At 39.6% G+C, this 25,793-nt stretch overlaps 1 protein-coding gene across 1 annotated transcript in view; it reads right to left on the bottom strand.

Moving 5' to 3' along the window:
• ATP8B4 (ATPase phospholipid transporting 8B4 (putative)) overlaps positions 1-25,793 on the bottom strand; it is a 366,292-nt gene that overhangs the window by 80,843 nt on the left and 259,656 nt on the right. The window contains exons 12-15 of the mRNA XM_064291985.1: positions 21,720-21,808; positions 10,757-10,953; positions 3,256-3,464; positions 128-174 (exon numbers count right to left, since the gene is read on the bottom strand). Coding sequence (XP_064148055.1) covers positions 128-174; positions 3,256-3,464; positions 10,757-10,953; positions 21,720-21,808 — 542 coding nt within the window. The remainder of the gene's footprint in view (positions 1-127; positions 175-3,255; positions 3,465-10,756; positions 10,954-21,719; positions 21,809-25,793) is intronic.

Here is a 25,793-nt window from a genome sequence, read left to right as displayed (position 1 = left end):
AAATCTAATATATCAAGTATCCTTCATCTTGTCATAGCAGAAATCTGGCTTCTAGGAACTCATAATTTTAAAAAGACATGTACAATTCGAAGGTAAAACTAAGAATAAAATTTGATCACCTCCACACCTTAGTCATTTCTGTCTTCTGACCTGGGTCATCATGTTCTTCACCTGCTGGAACAAAAATTGAGAATTAAAAGTAAATGAAATTGTAAACAACATGAACAACTGCCTCTTTTGCCATGAGACCAAAAGACCTAGATAGTGCCTGTTACAATCACTGAACATTTTGGTTGAAGAGTTTTGATCAAAAGGCGGAAAATGCAGATCAGAATTTCAAATTCTCACAGACTTCAGGCTTCCTGGAGCCATGGAGGCTGGAGGAACCCTGAAACTATTGCTCTGAGATAATCTTTAAGCTTTAAATAAAAATATCCCCTGAATTTTTCTTAAAACCAAGCAATAGCTTAGCCTTGAGCATTATACTCTTTAAGCACTATCTATATGGGATCAAAGTGACAACAGCAACTTGGAAAGACTAGATAGACACCTTAGGAAGAAGTGAGTTTATGTTAACAGGGGAGGAACAACTCAGAAAAGGAGGGTGAGAGTGGTTGCACAACTTGAGGAATGAAATCAATGTCACTAAATTGTACTTGTAGGAACAGTTGAATTGGTGTATGTTTTGCTGAGCATATTCTCAACAACAAAATAAAAATAAAAGTAAATGAAATTGAAACTAGATTTAGACATTTAGTCTTAAGGAATGCACTTATTTATTAAAGTATCAATACTAGATGGCAATATGCGTTCAAATGTAGACTTTCTAGAAGCATGTGCAAACTGTAACCCTAGACATGACAATTAACGCAGATGCTCAGGTCTTGCCCATAGAGAAGTAAAATGCAGTAGACATCAAAACAAAAGAGGCAGCTCTCAATTGTATTTTTTCTGTAAGTTTTCTCACTCTGCCGTATCTATGATACTCGCAACTTGAAAGATTAGATACGAACCTTACAGAGCAGTGAGCTTATGTTAATGTGGGAGGAACGCTTGCAAAAGGAAAGGCAAATTTATGTCTTTCGCATTTATTTCCACTGTTGGGGAATCAAAAATTATAGCCTAAACAGACCAGTTGCAGTCAGTGCTAGAACCTGGGGAGTAAGTCTTTGCCTGTCGTGGTGTGGGCTAGTCATATCTGCATAATGTCAACGACAAATTAGCGCATAAACTTTAAAATGATGTCTGTGCTACTTGCAAGCAGAGAATGTGGCAATCTGTGTTCTTAGTGTAAAATGGACATGCGCATATTGTAGAATTTTTTTTGAAAAATATGGAATGTTTACAGTAAAAACCAAATAGAAAGTAAAAATCATTAATAGTCCCACCACCTAGAGATAATCAGTATTTCTGGGTTTTTAGGGTTTTTTTGGGGGGGGGGGTGATTTTGTTTGTGTGTGTGTGGATGTGAATATCTATTCATCATATTGTTCATAAATTTTTGGTTCCTGCTGTTATAACCACTGCGAGAATTTCCCCTGTCATTGGAAGTTCCTCGTGCATTTCATTTTGAACAGCTGTATAGTAGCCCATGACTATAGATGGAGCATAATTTATTTTAGCCTTCTCCTATTTTGGAGCTTGTAAGTCTCCCACCCCTAATTTTTGCTTGGCATTTAAAGATGTAATAACCATTGCAATGATTATACTTCTTAAATAAGAATAAGAATTACAGGCATCAACCATGTACCAGTAGCTTACATCATCACTTATCCGTACAACAAACTTAAAGATGAAGATTTTCATTCTGCTTTTATGGGTAAGGAAACTAAAAAACAGACAGTTTAAAGTAACATGACTGAACAAGAACAAAAAATGCCAGCTTAGTGGGTGTTTGACGGCAAGTCTCCTCTTTCACTACTCAATGATATGACCACAAAAGCACCTGACACACAGTCATTGTCGTTTTGCAGGGTCTGAGATCTGAATACGGAATGATGTGTGCTCTGTGGGAAAAGGCTCTGAGCTACTGCACGAACCTTGCCCCGCACCTGGAATTTAAATCTCATACCCACTGGGGTTATTTTCTATTCAATATCCCAATGCAATAACTCCAGTGAAATAATAATAATTTTCTTCAAAAAGCTCTGTTTCTTTTAGTAAAATGCCCCCCTAAAAAAACACATTTATAGCGCTGGTGATGGGAGTGAAGAGGAATTAAAGAAGTCTAAGAAAGTGATGGTTCTACCAGAAAGTAGATTTAGACAAATCAGAGTAGAATGCCAAATTTCCCCAAAGCCCAGATCTATGATATAAGTGAATCCAACCTGATGAAAAAAGCAAAAAGTGATTCTGAAACATTCTGAGAATGTTTTATTTAGTAAGGATGTATTTTAATGGCTTATAAACTACTTAAGTCTTATATTTAACAAATTAAGGGTCTAAAGCACTACTTAAATCTTTTCGTTACTACCCTACTTTTTATAAGGGAAATTACAAACTAACATGGGGTTTGTAAGTTTGGAGATTTGCAAAGATCTTGGGATACGCATCTTGTAATAAAAGTCTCTAAAAATTCCAAAAACCCAAACTAAACCCGTTGCTGTAGTTAATTCAGTAAAGACCAGTCGCTAGAAAAGGACTTCATGCTTGGTAATGTAGAGAATCCATGAAAACAAGGGAAACTCTCAGTGAGATGGATTGATATAAAAGCCTCAACAATGGGCTCAAATGTATCAAGGATCCTGAAAATGGTGGAGGAGCAAGCAATGTTTACATTGTTAGGCATTCTGCTATACGTCAGGTTGCCATGAGATGGAGCAAATCAATGGCAACTAACAACAACATTCTGACCAAACCAAACCAATGCCTTGGAGTCGATTCCGACTCAAAACATTCCGACACAGGCATGCAAATAGCAACTGGGTATGGATGATAGAGCGTATCTGACCACTCAGGTGGCCCTGTGGGGTGGGAATTCTTGGGAATGAATAGTACATTCTCACAAGCATACAGACAGGTTCACTAACATCAAATCCAGAGCTGATTCACCCAACAATTATTTACTGAGTGTATGTATTACGTGCCAGCCACTATGTTAGATGCTGACAGAGCCCAAGGTAAAAAGAAAGTGAGTGATGGCTTTGTTTTTTTTTTATTAAAAAATATATTGAGAGTTGCTTTCCATAAAACAAGAATTTGTTTTGTTTTAAGAACTGTTAATAATTATTAATAAAAAGGAACTGCTTTCCTTACCATAGATCCTCCCGTTGATGGAGCATTTTTTAAAAGTCATGATGTTTTGCGTCAAGGTACCCGTTTTGTCAGAGAAAATATATTCAATCTGGCCCAGTTCCTCATTGAGTGTTGTTGTTCGAGCTTCAGCAGGTGTTGCTTTCCCGGAGTAATACATCTTCCGGTCCCAGTTTATAAAATAACTGTGTCCCAGACGAATTACTTCCACACTGTCAGCCATTACAACAGAAAAAAGAAACACTCCATCAATTTCGGAACACACAAAGCTTTGCCAAAGTCATCGGAGTTTAGGAAAAGCGTATGCTGCGTCCCTAGGCCCCATTGATCTTCAGAGGCATCTCAGCAAAAAGTCTTCACAAACCCTTCTCAGTTACTCCTTTGCAGCACCAGGAAATAGTAGACAGTCCAGGTTAGCCTGGAGCCCTAGGGAATGTTCCAGGCTTCTCTATTTACATTAAAATGGCCTAGTGGAGGTTCCTTGTGTACCCTAGTAGTTCGCATCTCCTCCTATGTCTGAGGGAAAACTATTAAAGACATTTGTTGGAACATCTTTATGTTTGTCAGAACATCCTGAGAAATCGGTTTCCAGGACCTTCCACCCAGTGCATTGTCTGTATGGCTCCACTTTGCCAAGAGTGGTAGAAAGTAATATCTCCATGAAGCCATAATCAAACCATAATAGACTGAGCGTGAAGAGGGTAGGCTGTCATATTAACTTGCCCATCTACCAGGAAATGAACATTGCCTCATGTTCTGGTGATGATTTATGACTTCCCAACTCTAGAAGTGGAATTTCTCTTGCCAAGGGTATGAACTCTTCCAATGTCATTCATACATAATAACAAATTGATGGCCAAAAAGGTTAGAACAATTTAAGCTTCTACCATCAGGTTACTGAGACTCATCTTTTATTATATGCCAATTCAAACGGCATCTCATTACTGTTTTAGTTAGCATTTCTTTTCTGATCTGTGACATGAACATTCTTTTCATATTTTATTGGCCAATTGTATTTCTTCTCAGAATTACCTAATTGTGTTCCTTTTTTTTTTTTTTTCTTTTTCCTTTCTGGGGTATTGTGTTTCTTACTGATTGTAAGATTCTGTATACGTAAAGGCCGTTGGCTTTTCGTCAAAAAATGATACATTTACCCAATTTATCATTTGTTTTATTTTTGACATGCAGAAATTTTCACTTTCTAATCAGTCAAATATATCAATTTTTTTTCCTTTAGAGTTTCTAATTTGGGAGTTTTGCTTATATACACCTCCCTATGCTGCTCACCAAAGGCTGGCAGTTCAAATCTACCATCTGCTCCTTGGAAACCCTATGGGACAGTTCTACTCTGCCCTGTAGGGGTGCTATGAGTCAGAACTGGCTCAACGGCATCGGGTTTGGGTTTGGGTTTGATGCCAAGGTTAAGGAACCCTGGTGTCACAGTGGTTAAGTACTTGGCTGCTAACTGAAAGTTCGAACTCACCAGCCACTTTTATATATAGACGTCTGTATTTTTCTTCTAGTTCTTTATTGATCTCTTTACATTTATTTTTTTTTCTTTTTGTATTGTTGTGAAAATATGCATAACACAACATCTGCCATTTCAACATTTTTCGCATGTACAACTCAGTGACATAAATTACAACTGGAATTTCTTGAAGCATGGCATATATATAAGGGAAAAACCTTTCATCACCATTTGTTGAACTTAAACCCTTTCCCCCATTTAGTTGGGAAGCTTCTTGTGTCATATACAAGTTATTTTACTCACTATTATCTCTTTTTGGGCTTTAGTTGTTTTCACTGCTATGTCACTAATGCATCTATTTTCTACATTATTGTAGCTTGGTAAAACTCTGCAATAACTGGGAAAAGACAAGAGCACCTTTATTCCCTTCTTTTTCAAAAATTTCTCAGTTGTTGTCACTTGTGTATTCCTCTAGATCAACTTTGGAATCAATGTATCGGTTTCCTCATAAAATCTATTTGGGACTTGAATTAGGCCTATGTTAAACTCAAAGGAGCCCTGGTAGTGCAGTGGTTAAAACACTCAGCTGCTAACCAAAAGGTCAGTGGTTCAAATCCACCAGCCACTCCACGGGAGAGATGTGGCAGTCTGCTCCTGTAAAATTACAGCCTTGGAAACCCTACAGGGCACTTACTCTATGCTGTCCTCTAGGGTTGCTATGAGTGGAAATTGACTCAATGGTACCTGGCAACAACAGCAACATACTAAACGCAATTTAAAAAGAACTGGTATTTTATAAGACTAAAAAACTAAAAACGGAGGATAAATCTTTTCATGAATTCAATTTTTAAAAGTACTTCTGTGAGTAAAATTTATTTTTATTTTGTTTTTCACATAGTTCCACACTATAACTTGATAAATTTGTCCCTAGACATCGTATCTTTTATTAATGGAATAGTTTCTTAAATTACCATTGGCCTAAAGGAAATCTTTCATTTTTTTTTTTTTTTTAATATATATTGCTCACATAATCAGAAACCTAACTGAATTCTGTTATTAATACTAAGAGTTTTGCAGATTATTCATTTGGATCCTCTAGGTCTATAATCACATTGTCTATAAATAATAAATTTACCTTCTTTTCTAACGGTTTTATTTCAGTTTCATGTTTTATTTTGTTCGTTGATATTTCAATTTCAGGTCTTAGTCTATTAACAAGGAGAGCTAGAATAGTATACAATAGTAATGATAATAGCAGGAACCTTAGCTTACTTCTGCTTTTAATAGGAATTAAGCCTTGATTTTCTCCTCTGTAAACCAGGACAATTGAACTAGATCACACCCATGTCCTTTCTGGGTATTAGATTACATACTTCTAGTTCTATAAGTAGAGGAGCATTGGTGGTCTCAGTGGTAAGCCTTGTCTGCTAACCAAAAGGTCAGCGGTTCAAATCTACCAGCCACTCCACGCAACAAAGATGTGGCAGCCTGCTTCCGTTAAGAGCACAGCCTTGGAAGCCCTATGGGATGATGAGTTGCCATCAACTCGATGGCAACAGGTACTTCTATAAGTACATGACATATCTATGCTTCTTTCTCCAGAAGTGATAAGGTGCCATTTTATTTTCTAACTATTTGAATGGTAATACTTTTTTCTCACAAACTAAAAATCACACTATGACAAGGTAGAATCAAATGATATGAAGATAAATAAGTCACACTGCATGTTCTTATTTATATATTTTCATGTGAGGGTTGGAACCCTGGTGGCGTAGTGGTTAAGAGCTCGTCTGTTAACCAAAAGCTCGGCGGTTTGAATTTTTCTGTATCTCCCCCTCCTCCTGCTTCCTTGTAAGTTCCTGTCTGATTCCCTGTTGTTTCCCTTATTCCATTTACTCAGAAAGCATTAGCGCTTACACTGGGCCACAGTTCCTTGACTGTCATAGGCAACCAGCGCTAAATGAATGAATTCCGACCCTTTAGTCCCTAATCTCACCAAAAGGACACTTAGACCTACAGAGGTTAAGTGACTAACCCAAGGTCACACAACTAACCAACCACAGAACTGAGAGTAGAATTGAGGCATTTGGTAATGTCATTGTAGACCTGGTCTTAAAACGACATGGTGCAGGTAACTGTGCAAACCACCTGAAGCTTTCATTTATCTGACAGTCTAGCAGCACCCTGAAAACTCAAAGCAAAATGAACAGAACAGGATTTGAGTCTTCCACGTCGCAGCAGTGGCCAACGGAAGAATTCTAAATTCACTCAGACTCTTCGAGCTTAAAATAGTCCGTAGAGAGGAAGAGTAGTATCCTTTTGTTTGGGAAAAAAGAGTTAGAAGAGTCATCGTGAAACAGTCAGCCCTTTGCTTCCTAACAGCAGCGAAGAAACAAACATTCGGAGTTAGAGTGATCAGGTCACCTAGTGTTTTCTGCCTGACATTCCAAGAGCAGGACTTAGGATCCCACCCATTACGTGGCAAAGCAAGCAACATGGAAATGAGCTCCTATTGCTTTAAAACAAACAAACAAATCCGTTGCCATCGGGTCAATTTGGACTCATAGTGACCCTGCAGGACAGAGTAAAACTACCCCGTAGAGTTTCCAAGGAAAGCCTCATGGATTGGAACTGCCAACCCTTTGGTAAAGCAGCCGTAGTACTTAACCACTACACCACCAGGGTTTCCCCTATTGCTTAAAAAAACCCAAAAAACCCATTGCTTTAGGGGAGAAAAACTCTCAAAAGCTAATTCCTTGGGAGTATTGTAAAACTGTAGCTGGGTATGTTTTAACACTACATATCAACAAATCAACAGCATAGAAATATTTTTCCACAGCAAACATCCAGGGCTCACTTGCAATTATTAACCATTCAAAGTGAGTTTGGGATGTTTACCTTCAAGCAACAGATGGCATGAATTTATTCTTCATATTTATTCAAAAGCCTAATTGAAGCGATTGCAGAAGGCCTTCATTCCTCTGAGCTGAAATGCCTAGGAATGAGTTTTCCTCTGTCTCAGTCTTGAGGCAGAGTAACCTGATCTCCCTTGGAACACGTTTTCCCTGAAGCCGAGGTAGGATTACTGCTCTTACTGGGTGCGAGAACAGCTCACACTTACCTTCATCGGTGCCATGCCTCACGAAAAGATAAAGAATTTTAGCTTCTTTTCTTTTTCTGACATCTTTGCTGAATAACAAATCATACGTAGCTTAGGTATGGAGGTAAAACCCTGTGCCAAGCATCAGAAAACGGATTTTGATTTTGGTCCTGCCCCTAACTAGCTCCGTGATCCTGAGCAAACCATCTCCTCATTGTGAAATAAGTTCAGCAATAACTACCTCAAAAGATTGCTGGGAGATGTAAATGAGATAAAGTATGTGAGAACATTTTATATGAGGTATAAAATGCTATCTAAAGGTAAACCAAAAAACAAACCCATTGCCATGGAGCTGATTCTGACTTACGGCAACCCCACGTGTTACACAGTAAGTAGAACTGCTCTATAGGGTTTTCTTGGCAAATGGTTTGCACCCAACTACTAACCTAAAAGCTGGCAGTTCACACCCACTCAATGGTACCTCGGAAGAAGAGCCCAGTGATCTGCTTTCATTAAGATCACAGCCAAGGCAACCCTAAGAAGCAGTTCTACTCTGTCAACATGGGGTCACAATGAGATAGAATAGAATCAACAATTACAGGTTTGGTTTCGGGCTTTTTTTTTTTTTTTTAAATCTCTACAGAAGCAGGTTGTCAGGACTTTCTTCCATGGCGCCACTGGGTGGGTCGGAACAGCCAATCTTAAGGTTAACAAGCAATCGCAAACCACTTGAGCCACCCAGGGAAACTTATTTAAAGATACCAAACCCAAACCAAACCCATTGCCTTTGAGTCAATTCCAACTCATAGCGACCCTAAAGGACAAAGCAGAACTGCGCCATAGGGTTTCCAAGGCTGTAAACTTTATGGAAGCAGACTGCTACATCTTTCTCCCACAGAGCAGCTGGTGGGTTCAAACTGCTGACCTTTCATTTAGCAGCTGAGCACTTAGCCACTGAGCCACCAGGGCTACCAGTTAAAGATAAGGTGCAGAAAAGAACTCAGAAATCAATTATTTTAATGCCCTAATTTTACAGAGAAGCCAATATTTGTCAGGCAAACTACAACACAGAGAAGCCTAGTGCTTTCCCTAAGATCACACAGCTATTAGTGGTAGCACCAAGACCAGAACTTGCATTTGGACTATTTTAAACTGACTTTCTTTCCACAACTCCAGGAGAAACATTAAAGGGAGAAGAGATGCTCACCTGGGGGTCTAGCCTCAAAAAAAAAAAAAAGAAAAGAAAAATCAATCTTTCAAATCGTTAAATGAAAACTGGCAAAGAAAAAAATGTTCAAAGAAAGAGTTTATACAGAATATACTCCTTCCACGAGGACATAAGAAATGGCACATGTGCAGATGGTAAGCCAGCATGCATGTTTATTATTCATATAGGACATAAAAGGAAAGCTATAAAAGCTGACAATAGCTCTTCTGGCAATGAGCAGGGTTTACCACCAACTTTATAATTGGACACAAGCACGCGAGGTCCTCGGAATCAAAGAGGAGCCAGTAGGATACGGTTTAAATAGAGCCCACTCTGCCCACAGCTCCAGAGGGTTCAAAGCAATTTGTGGCACTGTGGCCACATGCCACCACTACAAGTCAGCTTCCCACAACTTGACATTTCAGTTTGCTGACCACTATCCAAAACGAGGCTAGATGTTATGCGTTATACTCCCTTTGCTTCTTCAAAGCCAGAATTTTGGAAAGAGAGAAAAAGAAGCTCATAAAAATTAGTAGGGATTTCAAGCTGATAATTCTGTGTATTGTTAAAATACTGATATTGTTAAAATACTGGTGTGTCAAACAACCAAGTTCCTTCTTGGCTCCAGTGTGTTTTGAGACTGTTTGGCTCAGTCTTCGTAGGATTAGGAACAAGAATGTCTCAGGTACGGACTCCAGGGTCAACTTCGAAGTCTTATCAGACACACAGAAGCATGCACACACACATACAGAGAGGGAAAATTTTAGTTCTAGTTTGTTGAACCAAATCTAGAAATGGCAGGCCAACTTGTAGAGTAGGAGTTAAGAGTCACACTTCTTATTTAACAAGGACAAACATCCCCCATGATGTTTCAACTCCTTTGGGTACACTCATTTATAGGTAACACTAATAACAGAAAAAAATTAATATTCATTAAGCTGTTTCCACAGACCAGGTGTTCTTCTAAGAGTTTTCCATGCATTAACTTATTTACTTTTCATACAATTTTCTAAAGTAGAACTATTAATATCTCCACTTTAAAAAAATGAGGAAACTGAGACCTGGGAGGTAAAGTGACTTGCCTATGGTTATGGAGCCAGCAAGTGGTAGAAGCAGGTGCAGACTAGTGGCAGGAAGGCGCCATCTTAATAGATCTCTCCAGATGGTCTTCGATTTTTCCACCCAGCATCAACAAAATTCTAATTAATCAGGTTGCATGAGATTTTTTTTATGAGATTATGGTGTAGTTTATGTAGTTCAGAGAAAAACATTCCTAACAAACTAAATTGAATCAGGAAGAAAATAAAATGTATTTATTGTAATTTGAAAATGTAAAAGTTAAACAGGAGCCTTGGTGGTACAGTGGTTAAAGCACTTGGCTGCTAACCAAAACGGACAGCGGTTCAAATTTACTAGCTGCTCCAAAGGAAAAAGATGTGGCAGTCAGCTTCTGTAAAGATTTACAGCCTTGGAAACCCTATGGGGCAGCTCTACTCTGTCTTATAGGGTTGCTACGAGTTGGAATTGACTCATCGACAGTTCTTTTGTGTTTTCAAAAGTTAAATAGATTAAACAGCTTAGTTGCCTCATTTGTAACAGACGCAGCAGATTACCAGCAGTTACAGCAAGACTTCTACTCGTTGCTGTGACTGTAAAACTGAAAAAAGATTCCATGAAACAAAGGCTTTTTGATGAATTGGACTTTCTGAAGTATAAACTCTCCTCTTACCTCACATAGAGTGAAATAGGTACAACGGTATTGAGAATAATAACATATGACCAGAATGTTAAAAATCCTGAGAACACGGAGTTCTTCTCTCCTTCATTCCAGAAGAGGAAAGTTCTGAATTGTTCCCCGACTTGCTGCTCCCAGACTGAATTTCCTATTGCAAGAATAATTCCCAAGCATGCCAGAAGCCCAAAAATCTGCAATGAGAATAGAAGTCTGGTTAAGGTGAACTTGAACCCAAAACTAGTCATATCATCATGATCTAATTACACTTCTAGATCTAAGAAATTGCCATTTGAAAAGTAAGTTTACGCAAAGCTTTTCTTACATTAGTCATATCAGTAAAATTTAACATTTTTAAGTCAGTGATTTGGCTATCTTACATACATTTTCTCATTTAATTCTCCCATTTACTCTGAGAGACAGAAATAATCATTATTTATCCACACTTCACAGATTAAAAACAAAACAAAATAAAATGGGAGCACAAAGAAATTAAGGAGCCTGGGTGGTACAAGCAGTTTGTAATTGGTGCTTACCAAAAGGTTGGTGGTTTAAATCCACCTGCCAGCTCTGCAGAAGAAAGACCTGGCAAACTGCTTCCACAAACATTACAGCCAAGAAAACCCTATGGAGCAGTTCTACTCTGTAACACATGGAGTCACCGTGAGTGGAGGGCCAACTCAACGGCAGCAGCTAACAACAACAACAGAGAAGCTACATAACTTGTCTGCGGTCACATGGCCAACAGCTTCACATTCTGAATTGGTGGCAATGCATATATTTAAACACTCTGCAAAATAAAAGAAAATGAGTCTCATTTCTACTTAGGAGTTCAGGCTGAGAAGTAGCTTAAGTACCTTCAAAGTGTCCTATACGAGTAATAAATTATATGGTTACTCAAGTCATAAGAACAAAAGGAAGAAAGTATCAATGATTCAAGAACTATCAGGCTAGTCAAGTCTCCAGGCTACAGATCGGGGTGTACAATCCATACTTGAGGACAACAAGAAAGAGAAGGGTTAATGAAAACACTTCATGGTATATATACTTTCCTTTTTAAATTAAAAAAAAAGTAGAAAAAGTAGGAAGTAAAATGAAAATTGTAAGCAAATCCTTATAAAGATAGTCATTTTAGAGCAGGGCTTTGAACCGGTTCATCAGTTCAACCCTTGCTGAGAATTTCCACTTTAAAACAGTTCCCTGCTGATAATTAGCATTTCTAAAAAGTTCCCAGGGAGTTATACATAAGGATCACCCTGGGATCTTGTTAAAATGTAGATTCTGATTCAGTATATCCAGGGTAGAAATGCAAATTCTCAGCAGGGAACTTCTTAGAAATGCAAATTCTCAGCAGCAGTTGGAACAGGAGTGAACTGGTCCAAAGCCCTGGTTTAGAGATTTATCAGCTACAGAGACAGCAAGGTCAGTCCCTCATGAGTTCAAATCCCAGCGTCGGGAAGGAAGCTCAGTGAACACAGTAAGACCTGAGCTGAAGAAAGTGTTATGGGGATTCTGTTCTGCTAGGTGTCTCATGGTGTTAGGAGCTGAGACCAGCTAGTGTGAAGGAGGAGTCAGGACAGACAGCAGCAATGCATTTTCCTGCTATTTCACTTTTTTCTTCAAGAAAGCATATTCAAAAATTCTAGGACTGTTTTCTATTTTATTCTTTCATGGACAATATAGATACATTAGAAGACAAGGTTGGGGGAAAAAAAACTATTTGAAACTATAGTAGAAAACTGGGAATTAGAGAAAAGTAGAATTGTGAATCCCTGAAATCTTACCAATTCTGTACCTGTATCACAGCACCCTCTTTTCTCTTAAATGGTTGGAGCTGTAACTCGATGGCAACAGGTTTTGTAAATTAATTGAACAGAATTACTTTAAGAGTATTGAAGTTGGTGATACTTGACATTAACCCATTGCCAGAGATTCGATTCCAACTCACAGGGACCCAACAGGACAGAGTAGAACTATCCCACAGGGTTTCCAAGGCTGTAAATCTTTATGCGAGCAGACTGCCACATCTTTCTCCTGCAGAGCTGCTGGTGAGTTTGAACTTTTCTGTAGCAGCCAAACACTTCATCACAGTGCCACCAGGGCTCCTTTACTTGATAATAAAAGCTCTAATTTAAGCATGGATTTTGCTTCTAACTCCCCAGGAATCATTCTATTCTCTTTCTTTCTATTATGTTTTAGGTGAAAGTTTATAGCACAAATTAGTTATTAATTCAAAAATTTTATACACAAATTGTTTTTTGTTATTTTAGTTGCAATCCTCACAATGTGTCAGCATTCTCCCCCTTTCCCTTTCTACCCTGGGTTCTCTGTGTCCATTCGTCCAGTTTTCCTAACCCTTCCTGTCTTCTTCGCTTTGCCTTTTTGTCAGGTGTTGCCCATTTCGTCTCATCTACTTGATTAAACTAAGAAGCACATTCCTCACACGTGTTGTTGTTAGGTGCCATCGAGTCAGTTCCGACTCATAGCGACCCTATGCACAACAGAACGAAACACTGCCCAGTCCTGTGCCATCCTTACAATCATTGTTATGCTTGAGCTCATTGTTGCACCCACTGTGTCAGTGCACCTCGTTGAGGGTCTTCCTCTTTTCTGCTGACCCTGTACTCTGCCAAGCATGATGTCCTTCTCCAGGGACTGATCCCTCCTCACAACATGTCCAAAGCATATAAGATGCAGACTCGCCATCCTTGCCTCTAAGGAGCATTCTGGCCGCACTTCTTCCATGACAGATTTGTTCATTCTTTTGGCAGTCCACGGCATGCTCAATATTCTTCGCCAACACCACAATTCAAACGCGTCAACTCTTCTTCAGTCTTCCTTATTCATTGTCCAGCTTTCACATGCACATGATGCAATTGAAAATACCATGGCTTAGGTCAGGCGCACCTTAGTCTTCAGGGTGACATCTTTGCTCCTCAACACTTTGAAGAGGTCCTTTGCAACAGATTTACCCAATGCAATGCGTCTTTTGATTTCTTTACTGCTGCTTCCATGGCTGTTGATCGTGGATCCAAGTAAAATGAAATCTTTGACAACTTCAATCTTTTCTCCATTTATCATGATGTTGCTTATTGGTCCAGTTGTGAGGATTTTTCTTTTCTTTATGTTGAGGTGTAGTCCATACTGAAGGCTGTGATCTTTGATCTTCATTAGTAAGTGCTTCAAGTCCTCTTCACTTTCAGCAAGAAAGGTTGTGTCATCTGCATAACGCAGGTCGTTAATGAGTCTTCCTCCAATCCTGATGCCCTGTTCTTCTTCATATAGTCCAGCTTCTCGTATTATTTGTTCAGCATACAGGTATGGTGAAAGAATACAACCTGGACGCACACCTTTCCTGACTTTAAACCAAGCAGTATCCCCTTGTTCTGTCCAAACAGCTGCCTCTTGATCTATGTAAAGCTTCCTCATGAACACAATTAAGTGTTCCGGAATTCTCATTCTTTGCAATGTTACCCATAGTTTGCTATGATCCACACAGTCGAATGCCTTTGCATAGTCAATAAAACACAGGTAAACATCCTTCTGGTATTCTCTGCTTTCAACCAGGATCCATCTGACATCGGCGATGATATCTCCGGTTCCATGTCCTCTTCTAAACCCAGCCTGAATTTCTGGCAGTTCCCTGTCGATATACTGCTGCAGCCGTTTTTGAATGATCTTCAGCAAAATCTGGCTTGCGTGTGATATTAATATCGTTCTATAATTTCCATATTCAGTTGGATCACCTTTCTTGGGACTAGGCATAAATATGGATCTCTTCCAGTCAGTTGGCCAGGTAGCTGTTTTCCATATTTCTTGGCATAGACGAGTGAGCACCTTCAGTGCAGCATCTGTTTGCTGAAACATCTCAATTGATATTCCATCAATTCCTGGAGCCTTGTTTTTTGCCAATGCCTTCAGAGCAGCTTGGACTTCTTCCTTCAGTACCATTGGTTCCTGATCATAGGCCACCTCTTGAAATGGTTGAATATCGACTAATTCTTTTTGGTATAATGACTCTGTGTATTCCTTCCACCTTCTTTTGATGCTTCCTGCGTCACTTAATATTTTCCCCCATGGAATCCCTCACTATTGCAACTCGAGGCTTGAATTTTTTCATCAGTTCTTTCAGCTTGAGAAACGCCGAGCGTGTTCTTCCCTTTTGGTTTTCCACCTCAAGCTCTTTTCACATGTTATTATAATATTTTGTCTTCTCAAGAGGCCCTTTGAAATCTTCTGTTCAGTCCTTTTACTTCATCAATTCTTCCTTTTGCTTTAGCTGCTCGACACTTAAGAGCAAGTTTCAGAGTCTCCTCTGACATCCATCTTGGTCTTTTCTTTCTTTCCTGTCTTTTCAGTGACCTCTTGCTTTCTTCATGGATGATGTCCTTGATGTCATTCCACAACTCGTCTGGTCTTCTGTCACTAGTGTTCAATGTGTCAAATCTATTCTTGAGATGGTCTCTAAATTTAGGTGGGATATACTTAAGGTCATATTTTGGCTCTCGTGGACTTGCTCTGATTTTCTTCAGTTTCAGCTTGAACTTGCATATGAGCAATTGATGGTCTGTTCCACAGTCGGCCCCTGGCCTTGTTCTGACTGATGATATTGAGCTTTTCCATCGTCTGTTTCCACAGATGTAGTCAATTTGATTTCTGTGTGTTCCATCTGGCGAGGTCCATGTGTATAGTCGCCGTTTATGTTGGTGAAAGAAGGTATTTGCAATGAAGAAGTCATTGGCCTTGCAAAATTCTCATTTGATCTCCGGCATTGTTTCTATCACCAAGGCCATATTTTCCAACTCCCGATCTTTCTTTGTTTCTGACTTTCGCATTCCAGTCGCCAGTAATTATCAATGCATCTTGATTGCATATTCAATCAATTTCAGACTGCAGCAGCTGATAAAAACCTTCTAGTGCTTCATCTTTGGCCCTAGTGGTTAGTGCATCAATTTGAATAATAGTCATATTAACTGGTCTTCCTTGTAGCTGTATGGATATTATCCTATCACTGACAGCGTTGTACTTCAGGATACATCTTGAAGCATTCCTTTTGATGATGAATGCAACACCATTCCTCTTCAAGTTGTCATTCCCAGCATAGTAGACTATATGATTGTCTGATTCAAAATGGCCAATACCAGTCTGTTTCAGCTCACTAATGCCTAGGATATCGATGTTTATGCATTCCATTTCATTTTTGATGATTTCCAATTTTCCTAGGTTCATATCCAGGTTCCAATTATTAATGGATGTTTACAGCTGTTTCTTCTCATTTTGAGTCGTGCCACTTCGGCAAATGAAGGTCCCGAAAGCTTTACTCCATCCACGTCATTAAGGTCGACTCCACTTTGAGGAGGCAGCTCTTCCCCAGTCATCTCCTGAGTGCCTTCCAACCTGGGGGGCTCATCTTCCAGCACTATATCAGACAAGGTTCCGCTGCTATTCATAAGGTTTTCACTGGCTAATGCTTTTCAGAAGTAGACTGCCGGGTCCTTCTTCCTAGTCTGTCTTAGTCTGGAAGCTCAGCTGAAACCTGTCCTCCATGGGTGACCCTGCTGGTATCTGAATGCCAGTGGCATGGCTTCCAGCATCACAGCAACACACAAGCCCCCACAGTACGACAAACTGACAGACACGTGGGGGTCACATGTGTTAGTGTTTGTTTTATAGGCCTCTCTAATCAATGGCTGAAAGGTAGACTTCGGGAATGGTTTCAGTTCTTAGTTAACAGGGAGCCATAGTCTCAGGGGTCCCTCCAGACACTGTCAGACCAGTAAGCTTGGTTTTTATGTGTGTGTGAATTTGAATTTCGTTCTACATTTTTCTTCTGCTCTGTCCAGTGCCATCTATTGTGATCCTTGGCAGAGTGGCTGGTGGTGGTAGCTGGGTACCATCTAGTTCTCCTGGCTCTTGCTGGTGGAGGCTGTGGGTTCACGTAGTCCATTAGCCCTTTGGACTAATATTTTCCTTGTGCCTTTGGTTTTCTTCATTCTCCATTGCTCTGAACATGAAGAGGTCAATAGATGTGTCTTACATGGCTGCTTGCAAGCTATTAAGACCCCAGGTGCTACTCACTAAAGTAGGATGTAGAACGTTTTCTTCATAAACTATGTTATGCTAATTGACCTACATGTCCCCAAGACCACAGTCCCCAGTTCTCAGCCCCAGTAGCTTGGTCCCTCAAGGTGTTAAGAATTTTTTTTCCTTCTTTGATTTCTTCTATTATCCAATGGCTTTTAAGCGAGGTGTTCATTTCAGTTTCCCTGTATTTGAATTTTTTTCCCTTGCTCTTCCTGTTATTGATTTCTACTTTTATGGCATTGTGATCAGAGAGAATGCTTTGTATTATTTAGATGTTTTAGACATTACTGAGTGTTGCTTTGTGGCCTATAATGTGGTCTATTCTGGAGAATATTCCATGTGGAGTTGGAAAAGAATGTATACTTTGCTGCTGTTGGGTGGAATGTTCTCTGTATGTCTATGAGGTCAAGTTAGTTGATTCGGCCTTTAGAACTTCTGTATCTTTGTTGAGTTTCTTTCTAGGTACTGGGATTCTGTTGTTCTCTCCTTTCCCAAGAATGGTGTGTTGAAGTCTCCTACTTCAACTGTCAACTTCTCTTTTCAGTGCCATCAGAGTTTGTTTTATGTGTTTTGGAGCCCTGTCATTGGGTGCATAGATATTTACTAAGGTTATGTCTTCTTGGTGGATTGTCCCTTTAATCATTACATAAAGTCTTTCTTGTCTTTTATGGTGGATTTTGCCTTAACACCTATTTTACCTGAGATTAATATTGCCACTCCTGTTCTTTTTTGGTTACTTTTTGCCTGATATATTTTTCTCTATCCTTTGATTTTTAATATATTTATGTCTAAGGTGTGTCTCTTGTAGACAGTATATTGATAGGTCGTGCTTTTTTATCCATTCTGCCACTCTCTTCTTTATAGGTGCATTTAAGGCATTTAAATTCAGTGTGATTGTTAATAGGTATGAGTTTATTGCTGTCATATTGTTGTGCTTTTTTGTGTGTGTGTGGTGCTAATGTTTTCTTTGTTCTTACTTTTCTGAGCTTAGTTCTTTTTGCTTATGGACTTCCTTTTCTTTCACTATTATAGATTTTATATTTACTGGGACTTTGTTTTTCTTCTTTTTTATTCTGACAAGTAGGTTTGTTAACTTTCTTTGTGGTTACCTGGAAATTTTACCTTATCTTCCTAAGTTTGAACCAGTCTTTTATTACTTGATATTGCCTCGACTTCCTCTTCATTTGAAAGTTCTATATCTATACCATTTATTCCTCCTTTTATTGTTTTAATGTTGTTGTCCTTTAGAGATTGACATCTCTGTTTCCTGTTTTAAGTCTTTTAGTTTTTGTTGTTGTTGAGAGTTCTTTGCCTAGGTTGATATCTGGCTGATGCTGTCCTGTATCCTAGACTTTGGTTGCTGTCTGATGTTGTTAGTTCTCTAACAGAAAGACTCCCTTTAATATTTCTTGTAAGTTTGGTTTGGTTTTTACAAATTCTCTTAATTTCTGTTTATCTGAAATGTCCTAATTTTGTCATCATATTTGAGAAAGAGTTTTGCAAAATATATTATTATTCTTGGCTTGCCGTTTTTTTCTTTCAAGATTTTATATTACCATTCCGTTGCCTTCTTGCCTGCATAGTTTCTGCTGAGTAATCAGAGTTTAGTCTTATTGTTTCCCCTTTGTATGTGACTTTGTTTTGTCCACCTGCTCTCAGGATTCTTTCTTTGTGTTTTGGTTTTGGTAAGTGTCATTATGATTTTTCAAGGTGTCTTTCTTTTGGAGTCTTTCATTTATGGGTTTCTTTGTGCTTCTTGGATGGCCAACTTTGTGTCTTTCATGATATTTGGGAAGTTTTCTGCCACCAAATCTTCAACAATCTTCTTTGTGTTTTCAATTTTCTCTCCCTGTTCTGGAACTCTGATTACACACAAACTTTTGCTCTTGAGTTTGTTCCACACACTTCTTAGGTTTTCTTCAATCTTTTCTCTGACATTTCCTCAAACAAAATGGTGTCCATGGATTTGTCTTTGCTCCCACTGAGTCTGTCTTCCATTGTTTGAAATTTCTCCTAAGACCTTCTATTGAGTTGTCCATTTCTAGTTGCTGTTTTTGTATGATTTCTAATTGCTTATTTATTTTGATTTTTTTTCTTGTATTATTTTCCTGAATTCTTCTAGTGCTTTGTCTGTGTTTTCCTTAATTTTGGCTGTTTTCATTGGTTTTGTCTGTGTTTTCCAAGGTTTTGTCTATTTTTTCCTTGGTTTTGTCTATGTTTCACTTGATCTGTTTCCTAATCTCTTAGAGAGCCCTAAATATTAGTCTTTTGAATTCCATATCAGATTGTTCCACTACCTTTTTGTCTTCTGGAAGGTCATCTGATTCTTTATTTTGGTCACTTGCTGAGCCATCTTGTCCTGCTTCTTTTTTATATATGTTTTGATATTGTTTGCTGTTTCCAAGACATTAAAGTACTATTTTATTTATTTATAGATAGTATGTTCTTTTGTTTTGTCCTGATTTTTTGTTTTGTTTTGATATGTCATGGCAGGCAGACTGAGCATGCTTTGCTTCTTGCTCATCTGTGGACATGATAGCTCTTACCACCTTGCCCAGATGGGCAGGGCAGCAGCAGGCAGGGTGAGTCTGCTTTGCTGTACATTGGTTTGGTGAGGTGGCTGAGGACAAACTGGGTGGGCATTTTCTGCCTCCTTTTGTTGGTCCAGCAGTGTGGGAGCATTCATAGCCCTTCGCCAGATAGGCAGGGGTGTTGGATGGGGAATGGTACAGTCTTACTTCCCTACCTCCAGCAGCTGGCTGAGTGGTGGGAGTGGAAGGGCAGTGTGGGCCTGGCGTGGCACTGGGCCTGAGCCAGGGACACTCTAACCACAGTGGCATGGTGAGAGCCAGCTGGAAAGAGGAGTGGCGTACAGGGCTAGTTGAGGGGAACAAAGAAAAGACAAACAAGAAACAAAAAGGGTATCCAGTGGGTTGTGGAAGGGCAGATCTGGGTGCCAGTGATAAGGGGGTGGGGGTGGCATACGGGGCAAAATGGGAGCGAAAAAGAAAAGGAAAAGATGGAGAAAAAAATGGCATGACGGGAGCCAGTGGGTGTGGGCAGGGAGTACCTGGGGTGGAAGCAGGACACTGGCTCTCTACGCATGGTGGTGTACTGTGGCCTGGCAGGAAGGTGTAAAGGTGGTGTACAGGGCTAGGTGGGAGGGAGAAAGAAAAGGAAGAAAGGGGAAAAAACGGGGCAACAGGAGCCAGTGGGTGGGGGCTGGGCAGGATGGACCTGGGCTGGTGGTGGGCCAGTGTTGCTCTAGCCAAAGCAGCTCTGCGTGGCCCATTTGGAAAGGTTTTAAGCTGGGTATAGGACAGAAGGGCGAGGGTCGGGAGAGCATGTTTCTCTGGTTACCAGGTGCTCTGTCTCCTGTCGGAAGCTCTGTGAAGTTCCCTTCCCATATTCCCTGTCCAGGTCATTGCTGGGCTCTAAGACAGTGATGCTGTGCTGTGTTAGTCAGCAGGGGACCTACACTCTGTATCTCTTCTTGTTCTGTTTTCCTTCAGTTTCTTCTTTTCAATGTTTGATCTTGTTCTTTATCTCTTCATTTGATGCTTACAGTTCCAGGATTGACATCTATGTCTGTTTTACTTAGTTATTTGGGTCTTTGCTGCAGAGAACAGCATGGCATACTGTCCAGGGTGCCATGTTGGCTCCTCCTCCTCTCTTTTCTAATATGAATAGCAAGAACAGTCCTTGCTGCATGATCGGTACTTTTACTCTGAGGTAGATATATACACACGCCCTATGCAGGCCCTAGAAATGAGTTCAGGGCCATTTAAATTGGGAATACTAGAAGGAGGCACTGTCTCCATATAGGCATGTCCCTCTAGCCCTATGGGCTCTGACCCAAGGGGAAAGTGGGGGAGGAACATAGATGCCCCAAGTCTGAGGTCCATACTTAGAGTAAAACACAGCCTGGCCAATATTTTGTGCACAAAAAATGTTAGTTTTCTTCCTTCCTTATTCAGAGTTCAAATATTATATATCAGTCAAGCATATACTGAGCTCAGATTCTTTGATTGTGAGTCTATAATGTATTTGAAAGTCCACTGTCTTCATATGTCAAAGTCATTGTCTTCAAATTTAACACGTGCTTAAGGAGGCAAAGCGATATTATACAAAAAGTCAGAAAACGATCAAATCAGTAGTGTGAGGTTACACAAGATTTATAAGGAGGCAAAGCGATATTATACAAAAAGTCAGAAAACGATCAAATCAGTAGTGTGAGGTTACACAAGATTTATTGACAAAAGGATGGGATGCAGGGGACTGTTTATGGTAAATGTGTGGTAGAGAAAATCATTCAGAGAATTCAGAGGCATGAGTTAACCATGGCCTAAGAAAGTTTAGAAGGCTTCATGAAGGAGAAGAATTATGGACCTGGTCCTCAAAGGATCCATAGCAGAACTTGCCACATAAATTTCAGAGTCTAGTACAAAATGAAAATATGGGGCCCCTTGTTTATAAATTATTTATTAATTAATAATTCCTAGACAGTGACAGCAAATCCTTAAACTAAACATGCCAGCCCTGTTCATAAGCTATGTAGAGAGGACTTGCGCAAAGGTAAGACAACAAAAAGACCAAACTATCTTAAAAACTATATTTTATTTTTCAAAATCCAATCCTTGGGATATGGGGAATTTGCATGACCATGAAGACCTCCATAAGCACCAAACTACCTCTCATGAGAAATTCTACCAAGGTTGAGAAATCATCATAATCTAGGAAGTAGAAACAGTATGCCTGAGCCCCAGATGCAAAATTCCCAAAATACAAACTCCTCAAGAATTCCCAGAAAAATATAAGAAATATATTAGGATAACAAGGACTGGTGATACCACCTAGTTTTGTTAGAGTAACTTACCCACAGTACTAGTGTATTCATCAATCTATCAATACTTGTCCTTTTAAATTTAGTCTTACCACTGTTCTGCATTAGCTTGGTGTCGGGACCTGCAAAAAAAAAAAAAAGTAAATAATCTGAAACAATTAGATTATGTCTTATTACTATTATTATTACTTCTCAATCATATCAAATTTTCCCAAAAGAAAAAGAAAATGTCTTTCCAAATAATTTAACTTTTATTAAGAGCAAGGGCCATTGTTAAGTTGTATATGATTCTCATCTAGTGGCTTAACTGTGGAAACTGCAAGAAAATTGGTCTCCTTTGAATAGGATAAATCCAGGCAGAACTTGTAGCTGAAAGGGTGTGAGAAATGCTATTCTTCGAAAATCTGTGCATGTGTGTAACAATAACATCTTCTGGCTTGAAGCAGTTAAGGCTAATGAAGTCTATAAAAGCGAGGGCTAATTTGGAAATGTTAAAAAGAACGCAAAAATTAAAAAAATTCAGAGCACTAATGTCAAAAACAGAAAGCTAAGAAATCAAACTTTGAGTCCAATTCCCCAAAAAGGTTTGAGAATAACTCCAAGTTCATCAACCAGCAATTTAAACTTTATCGTACATTGACTACTGGCATATAATATGCAAGGAGCCTTGGTGGTGCGATGGTTCAGCTCAGCACTTGACTGCTAGCTGAAAGGTTGGCAATTTGAACTCACCCAGCATCTCCATGGGAGGAAGATCTAGAAATCTGCTCCCATAAAGAGGATAGCCAAAGAAAAAAAAGACCCTATGGGGCAGTTCTACTCTGTCACATGGGTTCGTTATAAGTTGGAAAAGAATTCAGTGGCAACAACAACATATGATACGCACTCTTTGTAGAGGCAAGAATTGTCTTAAATCTTATGTTAGATTATTTCAGGTAAATACAATAGATTATCTCATGATAGAGTCACTAAATCACTTGTTCAAGGAATTCTAAGAATATTATTAACTGCTTTAAAAGTTAGGTATTAAGTGATTAACAGAGGAGAGTATTAGAATAGATGGCTATGGAAATTCCTGTGGACAGAGACGATGCCGAATAGAAGCATTTAGATTTTAATTATAAACTGACTTCTCTAGTGTTCCCTCTCTACCTTGTCTTTCCCGTGATTATTAATCCAGGCAGCCATTTAAAATAAGAGGAAAGGGGAAATGAAAGAAATAAGAGAAAAAGGGAGACACACATGAAATTAAATGCCGTTCTGGGTAGAGTGAGCACATCCTTAAGATTGTCCTTTACTTGAAAGGCAAATTGAAGTAAAGTTTAGGGTCCCATAACAATTCACTTGAGTTGAAAACTGTACCCCAGTGTCCTATTCCCAGCCGCTTCCTCAGAATCATTTATTGAAATCATATGGACATTGAGAATGGGAAATATTTCTTTTATGGTTAAGACAACAAAGAACAAACAAAGCTTATGACTGCTAAAAAGCTAAAATACTGACCAGTTTTGTGGCAAAAATTTATATTTCTTAGGCACAGAAACACACACAGACTAACGAATAATCCACTTTATGGGTTTGTAAGCACTTATTTAAATATGTCCACAGATACTGATACACAAATATATTCTTCCTCCCACAGTCAAAGTTCTTGCAGCAATTTTCTATTCTCATCTCCCACTCATTACTGAATCTAGTTTCTGGGACAAACACTCTACCAAAATAGACCTAGTGTTATCATCAATATCCTATAGCCTTTCTGACCACTCAGCAGCCTTTGACACTGTTGACATTCCAAACTTCTGAAACACCCTCTTCCCTTAGCTTCTGTGTTACAATGTTCTCTTGTTTATCCTCCTGTCTTCCTTGATGCTTACCTCCCTCTGCCTGGCCTTTAAATACTGGAATTCCTTCTCTCCCCCCGCTATCATGCACTCTTTCAAGGACCTGCTGCCTATTTACAAGCACTGTAGGCATAGGTCATCTTTTCTACTCAATCCACCTTCCCCAGGCAATCTCATCTAAGACTTGAGCTTCAGTTACCGTCAATAGGCCAAATTCATATCTCCCGTTCAGACTGCACCTCTAAGCACAAATCTATATAGTTAAAGCCGTATGTTCAATTGCCTTAATGGCATCTTCATCTAGATCTCTCTAAGGCCCCTCAAGTGGCCCTTGTCCAAGCCCAGCTCATGATCTACCTCCAGGATTCCTTATCTCAGTAAATGGCACCATCATCCATCCTGTTGAAAAGGCTCTGAGAAACCTAGGAATGATATTTGACATCTCTCTCAGACTCTCCCTCAAATCTTTCTAAATAGCTTCTGAATTTCCTATCTTGATCTCCATGACTCCCACCCCAATCTGAAGTACCATCACCTCTCAACTGGATTACAGTAAGTCTATTAACTTGGTCCCTCTGTATTCACTCTGAGCCCCACCCTAATCAACATATTTCCTTCTCTCCCGCCCCAGTTGTGCACTCTTTCAAGGACCTGCAGTCTATTTACAAACATTACAAACACTGTAGACAAGAGTGAACTTTTTAAGGGGCAGGGGTCTGGGGACCACGGCTTCAGGGGACATCTAAGTCAATTGGCATAATAAAATCTATTAAGAAAACATTCTGCATCCCACTTTGAAGAGTGGTGTCTGGGGTCTTAAATGCTAGCAAGCAGCCATCTAAGATGCATCAATTGGTCTCAACCCACCTGGATCAAAGGAGAACGAAGAACATCAAGGACACAAGGCGATTACGAGCCCAAGAGGCAGAAAGGGCCACATGAACCAAAGTCTACATCATCCTGAGACAAGAAGAACTAGACGGTATCTGGCTACAACTGATGACTGCCCTGACAGGGAACACAACAGAGAACCCGTGAGGGAGCAGGAGAGCAGTGGGATGCAGACCCCAAATTCTCATAACACCAGACTGAATGGCCTGACTGAGACTGGAAGGACCCCAGTGGTCATGGCCCCCAGCCCTTCTGATGGCCCAGGACCAGAACCATTCCCAAAGCCAACTCTTCAGACAGAGGTTGGACTGGACAATGGGTTGGAGAGGGATACTGGTGAGGAGTGAGCTTCTTGGATCCGGTGGACATTTGAGACTATGTTACCATCTCCTGCCTGGAGGGGAGATGAGAGGGTGGAGGGGGTTAGAAGCTGGCGAAATGGACACGAAAAGAGAGAGTGGAGGGAGAAAGCAGGCTATCTCATTAGGGGGAGAGTAATTGGGAGTATGTAGCAAGGTGTATATGGGTTTTTGTGTGAGAGACTAACTTGATTTGTAAACTTTCACTTAAAGCACAATAAAAATTATATATATATGTATATAAAAAGAGTGAACCTTTTAAATTTAGCACCACTACACATCCCATCTGTTTATAAACTTGCAATGTCTTCTCAGTGTTTTTGGGATAAAGACCAAAATTCAGGATACAGATCACAAGGTTTTACATGGTCCAGCCCCTATCCACATCTTCATGCTTTCCACGTTCCATACTGGCCTTCTTGAGTTATTTTACCTCATCATCTTCACTCCTGCCACAAGGCCTTTGCTCATAATGTACTTTCTGGCTGGCTTTCCTACACTCTTTGCCTGGTTAACACTTTCTCATCCTTCAACTCTTGACTCAAACTTCATCTGGAAAGCCTTCCCTAAATCCCAAGTCTAAATCAGTTTCCTCCATTATATGCTCATGTGAGTCCATGTTCTTATTCTTCAGAGTGCCTATCTCAGTTTGTGATTATGTGCCTTCATTATTACAATTATTTGAGATTAATGTCTCTCTTCCCTACCTGACTGAAAGCTATATGAGTAAAGGAAGTGCATTTGTTTTTCCTCACCTTCTTAATCACCAGTAAGCACATAGCATAGTGCCTGGAACATAGTAGGCACTCAGTGAATACTTGCTTAGAAAATTAATTAATTTCTTGGGCACTTACTATGTTTTAGGCAATGTGTGCACATGCTTTACTTTTATGATCACAATAGCTGACCTAGCATAGCATTTTGTAGCTGAACTATAGTACCAAATTAGTTATTGCAAACAAGATCATACAAATGCAAACAAAATTTTAGGCTACAGGGGCAGAGTCAATGTG

This window comes from Loxodonta africana, chromosome 10 (assembly GCF_030014295.1).
Source record: "Loxodonta africana isolate mLoxAfr1 chromosome 10, mLoxAfr1.hap2, whole genome shotgun sequence".
In the NCBI taxonomy this organism is placed as follows: domain Eukaryota; kingdom Metazoa; phylum Chordata; class Mammalia; order Proboscidea; family Elephantidae; genus Loxodonta; species Loxodonta africana.
The sequence above is the reverse complement of the archived record's forward strand: the minus strand, read 5'-3'. Positions and strand labels throughout refer to the sequence as shown.